The sequence below is a fragment of the Triticum aestivum genome, chromosome 2A (assembly GCF_018294505.1).
Source record: "Triticum aestivum cultivar Chinese Spring chromosome 2A, IWGSC CS RefSeq v2.1, whole genome shotgun sequence".
Taxonomy (NCBI): Eukaryota; Viridiplantae; Streptophyta; class Magnoliopsida; order Poales; family Poaceae; genus Triticum; species Triticum aestivum.
Window position 1 is genome coordinate 2,877,247 of NC_057797.1, and position 14,323 is coordinate 2,891,569.

At 43.1% G+C, this 14,323-nt stretch overlaps 1 protein-coding gene across 1 annotated transcript; it reads right to left on the minus strand.

Moving 5' to 3' along the window:
* Window positions 1–4,643: 4,643 nt before the first annotated feature.
* Window positions 4,644–10,778, minus strand: LOC123186909 (disease resistance protein RGA2). The gene is made up of 5 exons (XM_044598636.1): window positions 10,546–10,778; window positions 5,772–10,226; window positions 5,551–5,677; window positions 5,298–5,380; window positions 4,644–5,028 (listed from the first exon to the last, which is right to left on the minus strand). The coding sequence occupies exon 2, from the start codon at window positions 10,209–10,211 to the stop codon at window positions 5,778–5,780; it is 4,434 nt and encodes a 1,477-aa protein (XP_044454571.1). The 5' UTR covers window positions 10,212–10,226; window positions 10,546–10,778; the 3' UTR covers window positions 4,644–5,028; window positions 5,298–5,380; window positions 5,551–5,677; window positions 5,772–5,777.
* Between the last annotated feature and the right edge of the window lie 3,545 nt (window positions 10,779–14,323).

Consider the following 14,323-nt stretch of genomic DNA (forward strand, 5'->3'; position numbering starts at 1 on the left):
AAATGGATCAGTGAAGATAGATGAATGATAAATAAGAAAAGTGTGTCGGGCATGGAGCCTAGCAATGGAACCTATTGTCTTATAGTTTAGTGCATCACGATGTTATAATAAATCCGCCTTATCCAAACCATCTTTCGAGTATGTCTGTCGTGTGTGTGCTTTTGCGGTTTGTTTAGACAACCATACAAGATGGATTTCGCTACAAATTAAGCATCAGATTTCTTAGCATGACAAATGAAACGTTTTTATGATAAACTATATTGTCGCGGGGACGGCAACTTCTAGCAAGCACGACAAATCCTTGTCATGTTCAGTTTTAGCCAGGATTTTCCATGCTTACTAAAGAAAATTGCCCTCGTTGCCGCATCATAATTTGCACAAAAAACATTCAATTTGTCATGGTTAAAAATCTGATGTTGGAGTTTTAACATCACCGTACAATATATAAGTTGCCCCCATACCTACTTGCAAATAAATTGACAATAGAAGTCATCTCCAATGGCGTCCAATCATCTTAATTATTTATGTATGCTCAAGCATGACGCATAAACTCTCGTAACCTGATAATAAACCGCAGGTACTAGCTATGTAGCATGAATCTCAGATTACGATGATGGATGGACCTAGTCTGATGATGATGTTCCAGCCAAAACGATTTGATGGATCACCAGAGCAGAAGCAACCCATCGACGATCCTCTCCTTCCGGGTTTCCATGGTGCCGCTGAATGAGCATACCAGTGACGAGGCTGATGATGGGGGCGGTCAGGCAGAGGACCGGGGCAAGGAGGAGCGTCAGCGCAAGGACCTTGAGGTCGTTAACACTGCGGTCGTCGATGGCGGGCCACGAAATCACGAGGAAGATGGCGGTGGAGAAGAGCGCCACGACGGTGCGGCCCAAGAGGAATATCATCGCCGACCGGCTGCACTCCTCGGGCTCTGCCGCCGCTGCTCGGTGTCGGCCATCGTCCACCCGCGTTTACTTTTTTTTTTCTTTATATAAGGATATGATAAGGATCACGTGCGTACAGATATATATATGTCTGTATGCAGCTACCTTGCTAGGGTTTGATTTAATATTCGATCTGAAAGAGTACGTACGACATAGTTTGTTACTCTACAAGATTCTTTAGGGCAACGCTGACTCAATCTGAGACATGGTATCCGTCTGTGGAACGGCGGAATCACTAAATGCAGAAGCCAGCCTTACAACCATAGCCGCAGCAAATCGGATGATTTTCACATTCATTAAATTTTTGACATTTTCCATTAAAAACAAGACCGGACCTAAACCTAGCTTACGGCGGCGCCTGTCCTACACGCCCTTGTTGTTCCCTTCCAGCGATCGCCGGATCTCGCCATCTCCATGAGTGGCGGGAATAACACCCGTGAAGTGAAGGTGCAGTCGTCGAGAGGAAGAGTAGATGGAAGATGGACCGGCCCACTTGGGACACTACGCTTGCCACCTTGATGAGGACATGACTACCTTGGATACGACCAAAAATATTGCATACATGCATATTTGTCAGGTGATTTCTAATGCAAACTATTCAATAATCTATTTATATTATCCAGAACAAAATTACTTCACACACTTTTGTGTTTTGTCTAATTGCAGGTGTATGGGACATTTGTACAATCCACATATGAAGATAAGGAAAAAGGGAGAAGTTTATGTTGTGTTCAAAAAGTCCTCTCACGTCACTTTTGTGCCAAGAGAAGATAGAGTCCAAGTCTCTCACGTTTTGGATTCAGATTCGGACTGCACAGACATATCTGACTCAAAACGTCAACAACTTTTTCATACGAACTCCGAATTGGGTGATTCTTTTTTTGTTGGAAACTAGATTTCGTGCTCTTTCCAACCCAATTGGATTCACCTTCAAATTCGTCCGGAGCGTTGAGTTACGGATGAAACAATCTGACGTTGCAGCAGAATCCGAGTCAAACCACAAGCCCAAAGGTGTTGCATCACCTCCACTTGGGCCCATGAGCCTTGTACGACCTAGGGTTAGTTTTAGGCTGCCTTGGGACGTCCTCCCACCTCCTTGGCCGCCACCCCTTGCTCCTATATAAGTAGATCCATCTAGTAGCTTTTTTCTTGGGATTTGTTTAGTTAAAAGTTAGCCATTGCAACTTCGTGTACTTCGTTTGTGTCCAACGATCAGACCAAGGCCGCTTTCGGATCCCCACCATTATCAATACTTCATATATATTTGCAATATTCAGATTGCTTTATCATATTCTTGCTCGTTCTTCGATTGCTTGCAGGAATAGACCTTCGTGGTCAGGCTGACCGTGCTTCCAGCATCGTCAGTAACCTCAGGAGATTGGTTTAGCGATTGCTAAGGCGCGACGTGGTGCACGTTTGTAGTCGGATCGTCAAAGTCGTCTCCACCAAATCGATAGTTATCATCTCATCGAAAGATCGGGACCCTCGCCTCTATCACACCTCCGATGCACTACTCCTTCCTTCTCGTCGGAGCCCGCGACCTATCTGTCACTAGTGGACGTGAGGTCCACGATGGACGTGGACAGGGCGGCACAATCCTCGTGCCACTGGCATGCTCGAAAGTTTGTTGGGGGCACGTCATCGGACGCGTAACTCACGATGTTCTCATCCGCGATCACCTGCGCCGTCAGCGCCGCCTCCGCGTCCGGCTGCGCCACCCCTGCGTTACGAGCGGTGGCATGAGTGTTGGCTGCCTCGTAGAGCACCCGCTGCTCGACGACGAAGTTGGGATTCGCCTTGGCCATGGCCACCACGGCATCCTCGCTCGCGTGCTTGTCATAGATTTGGCTCTCCACTAACAGGTGCTGCTCGAGGAGGAAGAGGTTGTAACACTACTCTCCTGCGCCTGCCGAAACACCGACATAGGGGCTGGTGTTGATTGCTCCCCCACCATCGCAACGTTGAGGCCAGTCAAGACGGCGCACACGTCGGGGAAGTGGCGGAGGCCACGAGCTCTATTTTGAAAAATTGTTTGACATTTTCAGGAAATGTTCACTTTTTCCTAAACACATTCGAAATTTCAAAAAAGGTTTGGGCTTTCAAAATGTTTACTTTCCTCAAAATTGTTAATTTTTTAAATATATTTGTTTGTGCGTTTGTCAAAAAAATGAATAAAAAAACTAGATTTGTTTTGCCACTATAGTAACCCTAGACGGTACAAAGTTGTTTTGAACTAAGTCGCTGTGGTGCCGGTTCCCATGTGTCATCTCGCTACATTGCGTTGCAATGGGCCGGCACAATCGAGGGCTCGCCTATGTGAAACAGCAGCAAATTGATGCAGAGAGCGTTACATTGGCGCTCCCATGCTTCTCATATAAGAGAGGTATCCACATTCTGCCTTTGTGTTATAGGACCGTCAAGACAGTTAGGCATTTGCATTTTACTCCCTCCGTTTTTAAATATTTGTCTTTTTAGAGATTTCAACAAGTGACTACATATGAAGTAAAATGAGTGAATCTACACTTTAAAATATGTCTATATACATCCGTATGTGGTAGTCCATTTGAAATCTTTAAAAAGACAAATATTTAGGAACGGAGGGAGTATTTATGTACCAAACGGTTTACTTTGCTTTTAGTAGGCCTTTCTGTTTTTAGCGTAAAACCGTCTTTCAAAAAATGTGAACACTTTAATTAATTGCATGCACAATATTTATGAAAAGTGTGTGATTTTTTATACATAACACATGAATATTTTAAAAGACGTGCGTAGTTTTTTGAGAATCATGCAATCTCTTTTTTAAATCAAAAAAAATTATGCATCGCTTGCCTCAAACAAACAAAAAGCTACCTTGCATTGCTGTGCTTTTTCTCATGGCTAGCTTAAAAAACCAGCTCTCTATTTCTTTTGGTAATTTTGGAAATTTTTACAAAATCATAAAACAATCAGATATTTTAAAAAGATGTTTGCTAATTTTAAAAATACTAATGAATTTATAAACAATGTTCATGGGTTGATATTCGCAACTTGAAAAATATTAATGAACTTTTTAAAATGTACACTATTTTAAATAAATATTCATGTGTATGAAAATTTATTAAAGAATTTAAAAATGTGCAAAAAGTTTCAAATGCTCATTGGTTTAAAAGATAAAAAAGATGAGAAGAGAAATAAAAAACTATCATGGATAAACCTGAAAAGAAACACCGAAAAATAAAATTTAAAAAGTGAAAATCTTCTAAGAAGTGGTGAAAATGGTGCCATAAAAAAACAGATTTCATAAGCAACATAGAGGAAGAATGAAAGGAAAATCCAAGGCATGTGGTTGGGATGTATTTTTTTTTCTCTGCGGGGATTTGTGAGATGTGAGTTTGAAGTCGTAACGGCGTTGCAAAGAAAGAGATGTGAATAGTTACAAGATGAGAATTATGGGGGAAAATAGCATTCATTCAGTTAGCATGCTGTGTTCATTGCGGTCAACTTGCACACAACCCCATTGCGGTCGTGGATAGCAACATACTACTACATGTTCAACATAGTATTAGCCACTCATATTTCATCGTCAGGGTTAATTCCAAACTCAGGCCCGGTGAATGCACAGTTTTCCCTCTGCTTAATTGAAATGCAAGTTCAGTCAACAAACTCAGCTCCTGCTAGTTCAGTCAAAAAGCTCTGCATCTGGATGCAAAGAAAGAAAGAAACCCACAGCCAACCTTTGCATTGTTGAAATTAATTAAGCTTCGTTGTTGCGATCGGACAACAAAGCTCGGGGAAATTTGAAGAAAACTGCCCCCAAATCCGTTTTTGGTTTTTTTACACTCATAGAGCGCGCACTGACGCCGTAACAAGAAGAAACGCACCAAAATGAATGAGCAGCAGAGAAGCACGCAGGAACCCACATCTCCCCCTGAATTTTCATCAGCTGCACTACTACTACATGTTCTTTTCCCCGACAGTGAGCGATGGTACACGTCCAGAAACACACGCTGGTTGTGATGTTGAGCAATTGGTCAAGGAGACCGCCTCAGTCAACCACACCTTTCCCCCAACTCAATCTGTTGCTTCCAAGCAGATTCATCTACAAAATGGAGCAAATATATCAGGGCAAGGTACTTACAGTCCCATCACTAGATAGGCAGGTTTCACATGTAAATAGTTTGGGGCACCAAGTAAATTCCTGGCATTAATCAACATCCTGATTCACTGTTAATAAAGGTAATTTACATATTAACGTTATACCGAGATGGAACAGACTAGTGTTATTTATAAATAGGCTGTGATTATGCACCTTAGTGCCATAGTGGAATTTTACAATTTCAAAATCGCACATGCCCTGCAATGCATTACCTTGAGACTGCTACTACTGCTTATGATCTGAACTGGCTCCACACGTGCACTGATATGCTATGCCGATTATTCTTCTGAAGATCCTATACACCATTAAATTTCGTTAAACAACAACAGTTATGACAGATGCAAGAATACCTGGTATTAGTAGAATGTAGACTTGTCCACCAAAAATCCCCAAATATTGTTGTTATTAGTGTGTGGTGAAAGATCTAGTACAGCAGGAGTAAAGTTCCGGTTTTGATGTACTTACCAGATTTAAGTACAGGAAGGAACACCACAGCCACAAGTCAGGCCCTTATGTCATGCATGTGTTTGAATGGGAAGGGAAGAGCTCTACAAGGCTAGAAGAATGTACAAGGGAACTCCAAGGCATTGTCCTGCACAGTGAATGGGAACAAATTCTAGTGTTATTAAGCAGGATTGCAGGAAAAGGGCAAAGTGGAAAAACGCAAGAAATGATGTTTGTGTTACCTTGGATCAGAGTATTCTGACTCTTGGGATGGTTCCCTCCAACCCCCTGCACTGCTGTTTTAGCTCTTCGCTGCAGTTGTAGACATCTAGCATTTCCAGTGAATCCGGGAGGGCATCGTTGGGCAACGACGAGATGGCTGGACAGCAGTTGACTAATAATATCTTGAGGCTGGTAAGTTTACGCAGCCCTGCAGGGAGTTGTTGAAGGTCCTTGAAACTCCAAAACTCTAGTTTCTGGAGGGAGGAGAGGAGTTGAAGGGCGTCCTCTTGCTCCTTGCTGAAGCGCTCCATCCCTTCACACCAATCCCCCCAAAGTTTCAGCTTGTTGAGGGAGGAAAAGAGGAATCTACAGACGGGTGCAGCAAGAAGTCCTGCTATGACATCTGTCCCGAGCTCACGCAGTGTGGATGAAACAAGCTGTGTCTGCTGCTCTTCACCTCCCTCAGCATCCTCCAAAACCCGTCTGGTATTGGGATCCCAATCAGCAAAGAATCTAGGGCTACCCCTGACCTCTAATTTGGTAAGGAGAGGCCAAAAGCCCTGATATTTCAAATCCTCTCCGCAATTCCACAATTCTAATCTGACAAGAGAGGATAGGTTTGAGAGGGGCTCCAGTGTCACCATGCCTTTCACACTCCTAAGATTCAGGAATTGCAGGGAGGAAGGAAAAAGGTGATGGGAAAAGGAGAAGGTGGATAGAAACTTTGGGGACAACCATATTGTTAATCTCTGGAGGGATTGCAAGGCTTGGAGCCATCCTCCACCAGGAACAAGAGTTGGAGGGTCCACCAGGACCAGCTCTGGGCAGTGACTCAACTCCAATTCCCGTAGTGAGTCACATAAATGAGGTGGGAAGAGCAGCATCTCTAATGCTCCTTGTGTTGTTTGTTGCACATCCACCCCCACTACAAGCTGTTTTATGTTTTTACACCTCCATACTTCCAATTTGGAGAGCTTTGGGAGGTGGTGGAGGAGCTCTGTCAGTTCCTTGCCAGTATTACCATTTAACTTGTAGATCTTGATATACTCAACAGGGAGCTGCCATTCCACATCACTCTGACCTCCTCCTAGTGGTCCAACTACACCAACTGAATTTTCTACAATCAATGTCCTCAGCGAGGTTAGCATCAGAAGGTGCTTCAACTCCAGAGGTGGGCACTTGTCCAGTGTCAGCTTCTCTAGACCTGTTTCTTTATTAAAAACCAGCACTTGGTCTAAGCTAAGCAGATCACTCTCTCCGGTAATTCTCAATTTTGCTCCACCAGATGATTTCAAGTATGCAAAATCCTTTAGCATCTTTACACATTTCATCGTGACAGAACGCACCCTTTCGATCCAGGAGATGGGAATCACTGGCAAGAATTCGGGGCAGTCGCTTACCTCAAGCTCTTGTAGCTTGGAGAACCAATCTGGGGAAACAATGTGGTTTGGGAAAGGCAACCCCAACAGCCTCGGGCACTCTCTAATAATCAGAACTTGCAAAATAGGGAACAGATGAGCAGTCGGTGGCAACAAGTCTCCACCAATGGAAGACTCTTGTCCACCTGTGTAAACCCATTTTTCAAAACTTCCTAGGCCAATGAGTATAAGGTGTGTTAGCATGCAAAAGCTTTTCTCTATGATAAAATCCTTCGGTCTGGCAATATTCTGTAACCTTAATTCACGAAGATCCCACGCCTTCCCTAAAGAAGGGAAAACTTCCCAAGAAACACCATCCAGATAAAGAGATTGTAGACCTTCAACAGCGAACTCATCACCTAGCCATGTTGGACAAGAAGGACCTCCATGCCCTCTAATGCACAACACCTGAAGATCTCCATGTGGCTGAAGGCTCTCAAGAACCGCTGCTTCCACACCATGCTCAACACTAGATCGCTTACTATCCCAGTCCAATGTTAACCTCCTCAAGTAATTTTTCTCCATCAGTTTTGCTTGAGCTGCTTCTTCTGTTGTATCTATCTTCTCAAGGTTGTAGATCCCAAGCTCCCTTAGCTTTGTCAAGTGCTCTAGCTGCTTTGGTTCAAACCCTTCACTTCTTTTATTGATTTGAAATACCTTCAACTCTTCTAAGAGTTCAAGTCTCCCCACATTATAAATATCAGAATGAAGCTGACCATCAGTTGGGACATAAAAATGGCACAATTTCCCAAGGTTGCTCATGTCAGGCAAATCACGGCTGCCATTCCACCATTTAAGATTTAGAAACCTTAGATGATAAAATTTAGAGATGCCAAGTGGCAAATGCATCTCGCTCTCATTTGTCCCTAGACATAGATATCGTAGGTGGACAAGTCCTAAAAACTTATGTAACATGGACTCCACCGGACAGAGCATATTGGGCAAATGAAGAACACGAAGATCGTTCACTTCCCCCAAAAAGTCACCAAATATCTTGACAAAACTTTCATCCATTTTTCCGAATAACATCAATGTTTGCAAATCTTCAACCTTAAATCTTTTCTTCAGTTCTTCCAATTCACTCTTCAATTTTGCACCAGACATTGCATCATATTCACCCAAGTCATCTGTGCTTATAGACAAGTGACGGATGGATGGCTGAATTTCCATTGATCTAACATTAGAGAGACGTAAACTGAGACAATAATGGGATGCAACCTGCAATGCCAAATCATGCAGCAGGTCATGCATAACATACCACAGATCACCATCAGTTCCCCCTTCTCTAAAAAATCCATGAATGACTAACTCCTTTAAATTTCTCAAACCTATGTCTTCAAGTGTTTGATTTTGACCAGCAGGTATTGAAATATCTAGACCATCCCACAGGCCGATAAGCTCTTCGCTTCTGAAAAAGTAATCTTCAGGAAACAATGCAGAATAGAAAAAACACTGTTGCAAATGGAAAGGGAGAAAGTCATAGCTAAGCTTCAAGGCAGGCATAATTCCATTGTCATCGGTCTGCTTCGCCCATTCTTTACATTTTAGGACCCTTTTCCAATACGGCAAACTAAGGTCTTTGCTCAGTAATCTACCAACAGTCTTTGCTGCAAGAGGGGAGCACTTAAGTTTTCCCATTATCTCATCTCCAGTGTTAAGCAAATGAAGTTTATCCCTTGGATATTGCTCAGCATCAAAGACATATACAAGGAATAACTTCTTAAACTCTCCAGGTTCTAAACCATTCAATTCTTTTGGTTCTACAGTTTTCTTAACTTGATCTGCTATCTCTTTCTGCCGAGTTGTGACTAGAACCATGGAGCCCTTTTCTTGTGACTTGCCGAGTATCAATAACAGTTTTTTCCAGTCATCCACATCAGTAAACTGCCATATATCATCCAATACAAGTAAGAACCTTTTGCATTTTAATCTGTGTTCAATCAGCTCTTGTGTAGTGCTACACTCTTTTTCACCTTCAACTTCAGGGGAATATCTTTTAATCTGTTCTAGCACCTTGTCCAGGTTGAAACTGAATGACACACATATCCAAATCCTGACTGGAAAATGATTCTGCACTTGTTGATTGTTATATATGTGTTGTATCAAAGTTGTCTTCCCCATGCCCCCCGGACCAATAACTGGAAGAACAGTTAGACCCTTGTCACAGTATTGTCCCGCAGTGATATCATGTATGATGCTATTCATGACATGGTCCCTCCCATATAGTTTTGGCTCTGCACTCTGCGGTGTGGTGGGGGAACGATGCTGGGCAGTGTCTGTGGTAGTTCTAGGGCCACAATGTGTCAGAATCTTGTTAACATCCTCACTCATAAGCTTTAATTGCTCTATAGCATTCTTCATCCTTTGAGAGAAAACAACCCTGTTAAATTCAGGCATTGGTGTTTCTTGCACATTGCCATGATCTTCATCACCAGGAACATGTGGATGTGAGGAAGATGAGCCAGAGAAGAGTTTACCAAGTTTGCACATGCATCCGCTGACCTCCTGACCTGGCTGATTGGCGTTTGGCACAGAGGAGGAATCACCGGGTGATCTCTGCCTACCACACTTCCAGGCGCAACAGCTGACATGTTGTCTTGCATCTTCTTGTCGGGGATGGCCAGTGTTGGCACCGAAGCAGCACGTGGTCAAAGATGCCAGCTGTTTGCCAATAGTTTTGGCGGTGTGGCGAGCATTGAGGGCCAGGTCGCAGACGCAACCCTCATCATGCTGGTCAGCAGCCTCGTACGTGCCGTGGAGCTCGTCGTGGATGCGGAAGTAGTCTAGCTCGTCCAGCAAGTCCTCGGCATTGTGCGCCGAGTCCTGCAGCTTGTGCAGCAGCTCCACCGTAGCTGGCCCGACGAGCTCCCTGGTGGCAGCTCGTTCGAGCATGGCCTTGACGAACAGCAGTTCCTTGCTGAGCTCCTGGATGTTGGGAGCAAAGTTGGTGCTGGCAGCCCAAGCCTCCAGCACGCCATCCGCGACGGGGCCTAGCGCCTTGCCCACCACCCATTGCGCCGCACCGAGGGCGGCCTCGGCCATCCCCTGGCCGGACACCTGCATCAAGAGAGAATTTTCAGTCACAAGGGAAATGTAATGTTGAATCACAAGAGAGTGAGAGAGGGAGAAACAGAGACAGAGCAGAGCATAATCGTTTTCTTTAATTTCATTTACACCAACTATACTATATATGCGGGCGAAGCACATACAGATACAGTAATAAAAATGCTTAATAAATAAATAAAGAAAAATCTTGTGTATTTCAGCGAGGCCAACCAAAGTTATCAAGGCCCTAATTGATCCTTCCTTCCTAGCGTAGCGTATTCAAATCTCACGAATCCGACAGTCGGCCCTATCAATGGGAGAGAGAGCTGACCTGCTGCTGCACGGATGCGGCTGGTTCGGTTCAGATCCGGCAGCCGCCGTGGGCGTGGTGAGACGGCGAGCTGCGTCGCCGGCCGGGGAGACGGCAAGGCGGAGGTGAAGGGCAGCAGCAGGGGTTGGCCGGGGAGTGGAGAAGACAGCCAGGCAGCTTGAGATTGAGAGCGAGTGAGCAAAGGAGTGTACTACTACTACACTATTTACCACCCCTGGATCTGGATCGGACGCACACTGTTGTTCTCTGTCTGTCTGTTTGGTAGTAGCAATGATTAGGGTTTGGTAGTAGCAATGATCTGGATCTGGATCTGGAGTGTACTACTACTACTACACTATTTGACCAACTTTGTAGAAAAAAATATTAACATCTATGATACTAAAGCTATATGGTATGGAAATTTATTTCATAGCGCATCTAACAATATTGATTTTATATTGTGAATCTTGATATTTTTTTCTATAAATTTAGTCAAAGTTAACAAAGTTTGACTTTGACCAAATCTTACATGCGGACTAAAATGAAACGGAGGGAGTACTAGATTTTAATTTTTCAAAATAAATCTTGTTAATTCAAAAAGAGTGATCCAACTTCACATTTCATCTGAAATACTCAACCCTCTCTTTCATAAAGGTAACTGATAAGTCAAGAAAAACTAGTCCTGCGGAACTCTTGGAGATAGAAAAAAATGACAAATACACTGCCAGATTTGAATGCTTGCCCGTTTGCTTTTACAGAAAAGATAATTGATTGGAGAAGGCGATATCAAATGATCAAGGGAATCTGTCGTGGTTTGCAGTATCTTCACAAAGAATGAATAAGTCATCTGGACTTAAAACCCGAAAATGTTCTGCTAGATGTTCACATGCAGCCAAAAATTACAGACCTTGGCTTATCAAGATGTTTTGATGAAGGGCAATCGAGAATTTTCACCGGAAACACTCCTGGCACAAGGTAAGCTGAGCCTGTTAAAACTTCCATCTTTTCCATGATGATATCAAATTTGTTAATTTGATTTTATGCCATAATTATGTTTTATCCTGTTGCCATGCAGGGGATATATTGCACCAGAACTCATAGACAAGGGAGAAATATCATTCAAGTCAGATATATTCAGTTTGGGCATTATAATCATTAAATTATTAACTGGGAGTGACGACTATGATTTTGACAATGTAAGAACAATATATTTTGACAACTTAGGTCGGTTTTATTGAGTTATGTTAGCCTACCTAGAAAATACTCACACGGACTCGCATATTCAATCCAATTCAGTGCAAGCAGCAAATGGCATTGCTTTCCTGAAAAAGAAATATCATACTATAATTCTTATTCAATTGCACTTTACAAAGAGTTGCAAATAATTAAAGAGAAACTGCTCGCATTCATTGTTGCTTCATTATTGCTAATAGAACCCACATAAATGTGCTATACTACAATAACAACCACTAGTAGAAAAAGGGTCAAACGTGAAGCACATTAGTGCCGGTTTGTATTTGAGCCGGCACTAATGTATACATTAGTGCCGGTTCCAACGGCTAGCCGGGCCACTTTTATTAGTACCGGTTCGTGGCGAACCTTTAGCACCGGTTCGTGCCACGAACCGGTACTAATGAGAGTGGTGGCAGGATGTTGTCGGACTGGGGCCCCTCCAGCCCCTTTAGTACCGGTTCTTGACACGAACCGGTACTAAAGGTCGTTCTACATAAACTCTTCGTCCACCCGAGCTCGCTCTGTTCTTCCCCTTTCCCCTCTCCTCTCTGTTCTTACCCTCTTCCTCTCGAGCTCATCACACATTTTGCCCAAAATTTGTCAAGATTTGAAAGCCCCCATCCATTCAAATGATCACAAAGGTTAGCAACTTTGTCCTTTCATCTCTCATTGCTAGATTAGCTCTTGCAATGCTTTATATAGTGATTAATTTGTGAGTTTAGTAATTTGGGAGGAAATATATATATATATATATATATATATATATATATATATATATATATATATATATATATATATATATGTGCTAGTATTTGATTTATATGCAATTTGAGGTCAAAAATAACACTTAGTTTGCATATGTAGGTGTGGTTTACTTAGTGCCTTCTAAATCTCCGTCGTAAACACCGTCGATCGCCCGCACCGTCCCGTCGCCGGCACCACCTTGTGGTGAGCCTCTTTGTTCATGAAATTTTATATAAAAATTGATGTTTGTGTGATTTGGATATATAATTACTTGTATAATTATCTTACCCGTACGTTGTTTGTTATACATATAGTGCCATGGTTTTGATATCCGTCCCCGTCGGGCCTCGTCCTTGTTATAATTCGGATGTGTTATATATATTCTCTTTTAAAACTAGTTGCATTTCGTGTTTATGACAAATTATGCCCATCAAGTTGACATATAAATTTTTTCTAGGAGGTATGTGAACCGGAAATTCCAACCGACCCTATTGTCGAGAGGTTAAATTTAGTTGAAAGAGAAAACGAGTACTTGAAAGAAAAATTGAAAAGAATTGAGGGGGAGAAGATGGAATTGGAGTTGCATGTTGCCGATGTCGTCGATGATCACAAGATCAAGATGGAGAAAATGCGCTTGAAGATTAGAAAATATGCCATCGATAGTGAGGCTTGGTATCATTATGCTGTTGGATCCATTGTTACCTTAGTTGCGATCTTGATCGCATTTGTTGTTGCATTTAAATGCTTTAGCTAAAGAGTTATTTGTTTGTTGCATTTAAGTGTTGTATGAACTTTATGTATGAACTTGTATTAATTTGGTCTATTCGGTGTTGTGTAATGAAGATGAGTCGGCAATGGATGTACGATGACCGATGCTCTCCCCAGTTTGTTGAGGGCGTGCATACTTTTCTGCTTGCGGCTGAGGGAAACAAGCGGGCGGATGGTTTTATGCCTTGTCCATGTGTTGGCTGTAAGAATGGTCACAATTACTCTACGTCAAGAACCATTCATGTCCACCTGTTTAAGTCCGGTTTCATGCTCCACTATAATGTTTGGACCAAGCACGGAGAAAGAGGGGTTATGATGGAAGACAATGAAGAAAAAGAGGACGACGACAGCTATCCTGGCCATGGGTTCCCTGAATACGATGATACAACAATGGGGGAAGAAGCTGAGCCGGTAATGCGGGAAGAAGCTGAGCCGGCAATGTGGGAAGAAGCTGAAGAAGAGGCATCAGATGAGCCCGTTGATGATCTAGGTCGGGCCATTGCCGATGCAAAGAGAAACTGCGCAAGTGATTTGGAGAAGAAGAAGTTGCAGCGCATGTTAGAGGATCACAAAAAATTGTTGTACCCGAATTGCGTAGGTGACAAAAAAAGCTGGGCACCACACTGGAATTGCTGCAATGGAAGGTAGAGAATGCTGTATCTGACAAGGGATTTGGAAAGTTGCTGGTAATGATAAAGGATATGCTTCCAAAGGACAACGAATTGCCCGAGAGTATGTACGAAGCAAAGAAGGCTGTCTGCCCTCTAGGGTTAGAGGTGCAGAAGATACATGCATGCCCTAATGATTGCATCCTCTACCGCGGTGAGTACGAGGATTTGAACGCTTGCCCGGTATGTGGTGCATTGCGCTATAAGATCAGCCGCGATGACCCTGGTGATGTCGGGGGCGAGCGCCCCAGGAAGAAGATTCCTGTCAAGGTGATGTGGTATGCTCCTATAATACCACGGTTGAAACGTTTGTTCCAAAACAAAGAGCATGCCAAGGCGATGCGATGGCACAGAGAAGACCGTAAGAAAGACGAAAAGTTGAGAGT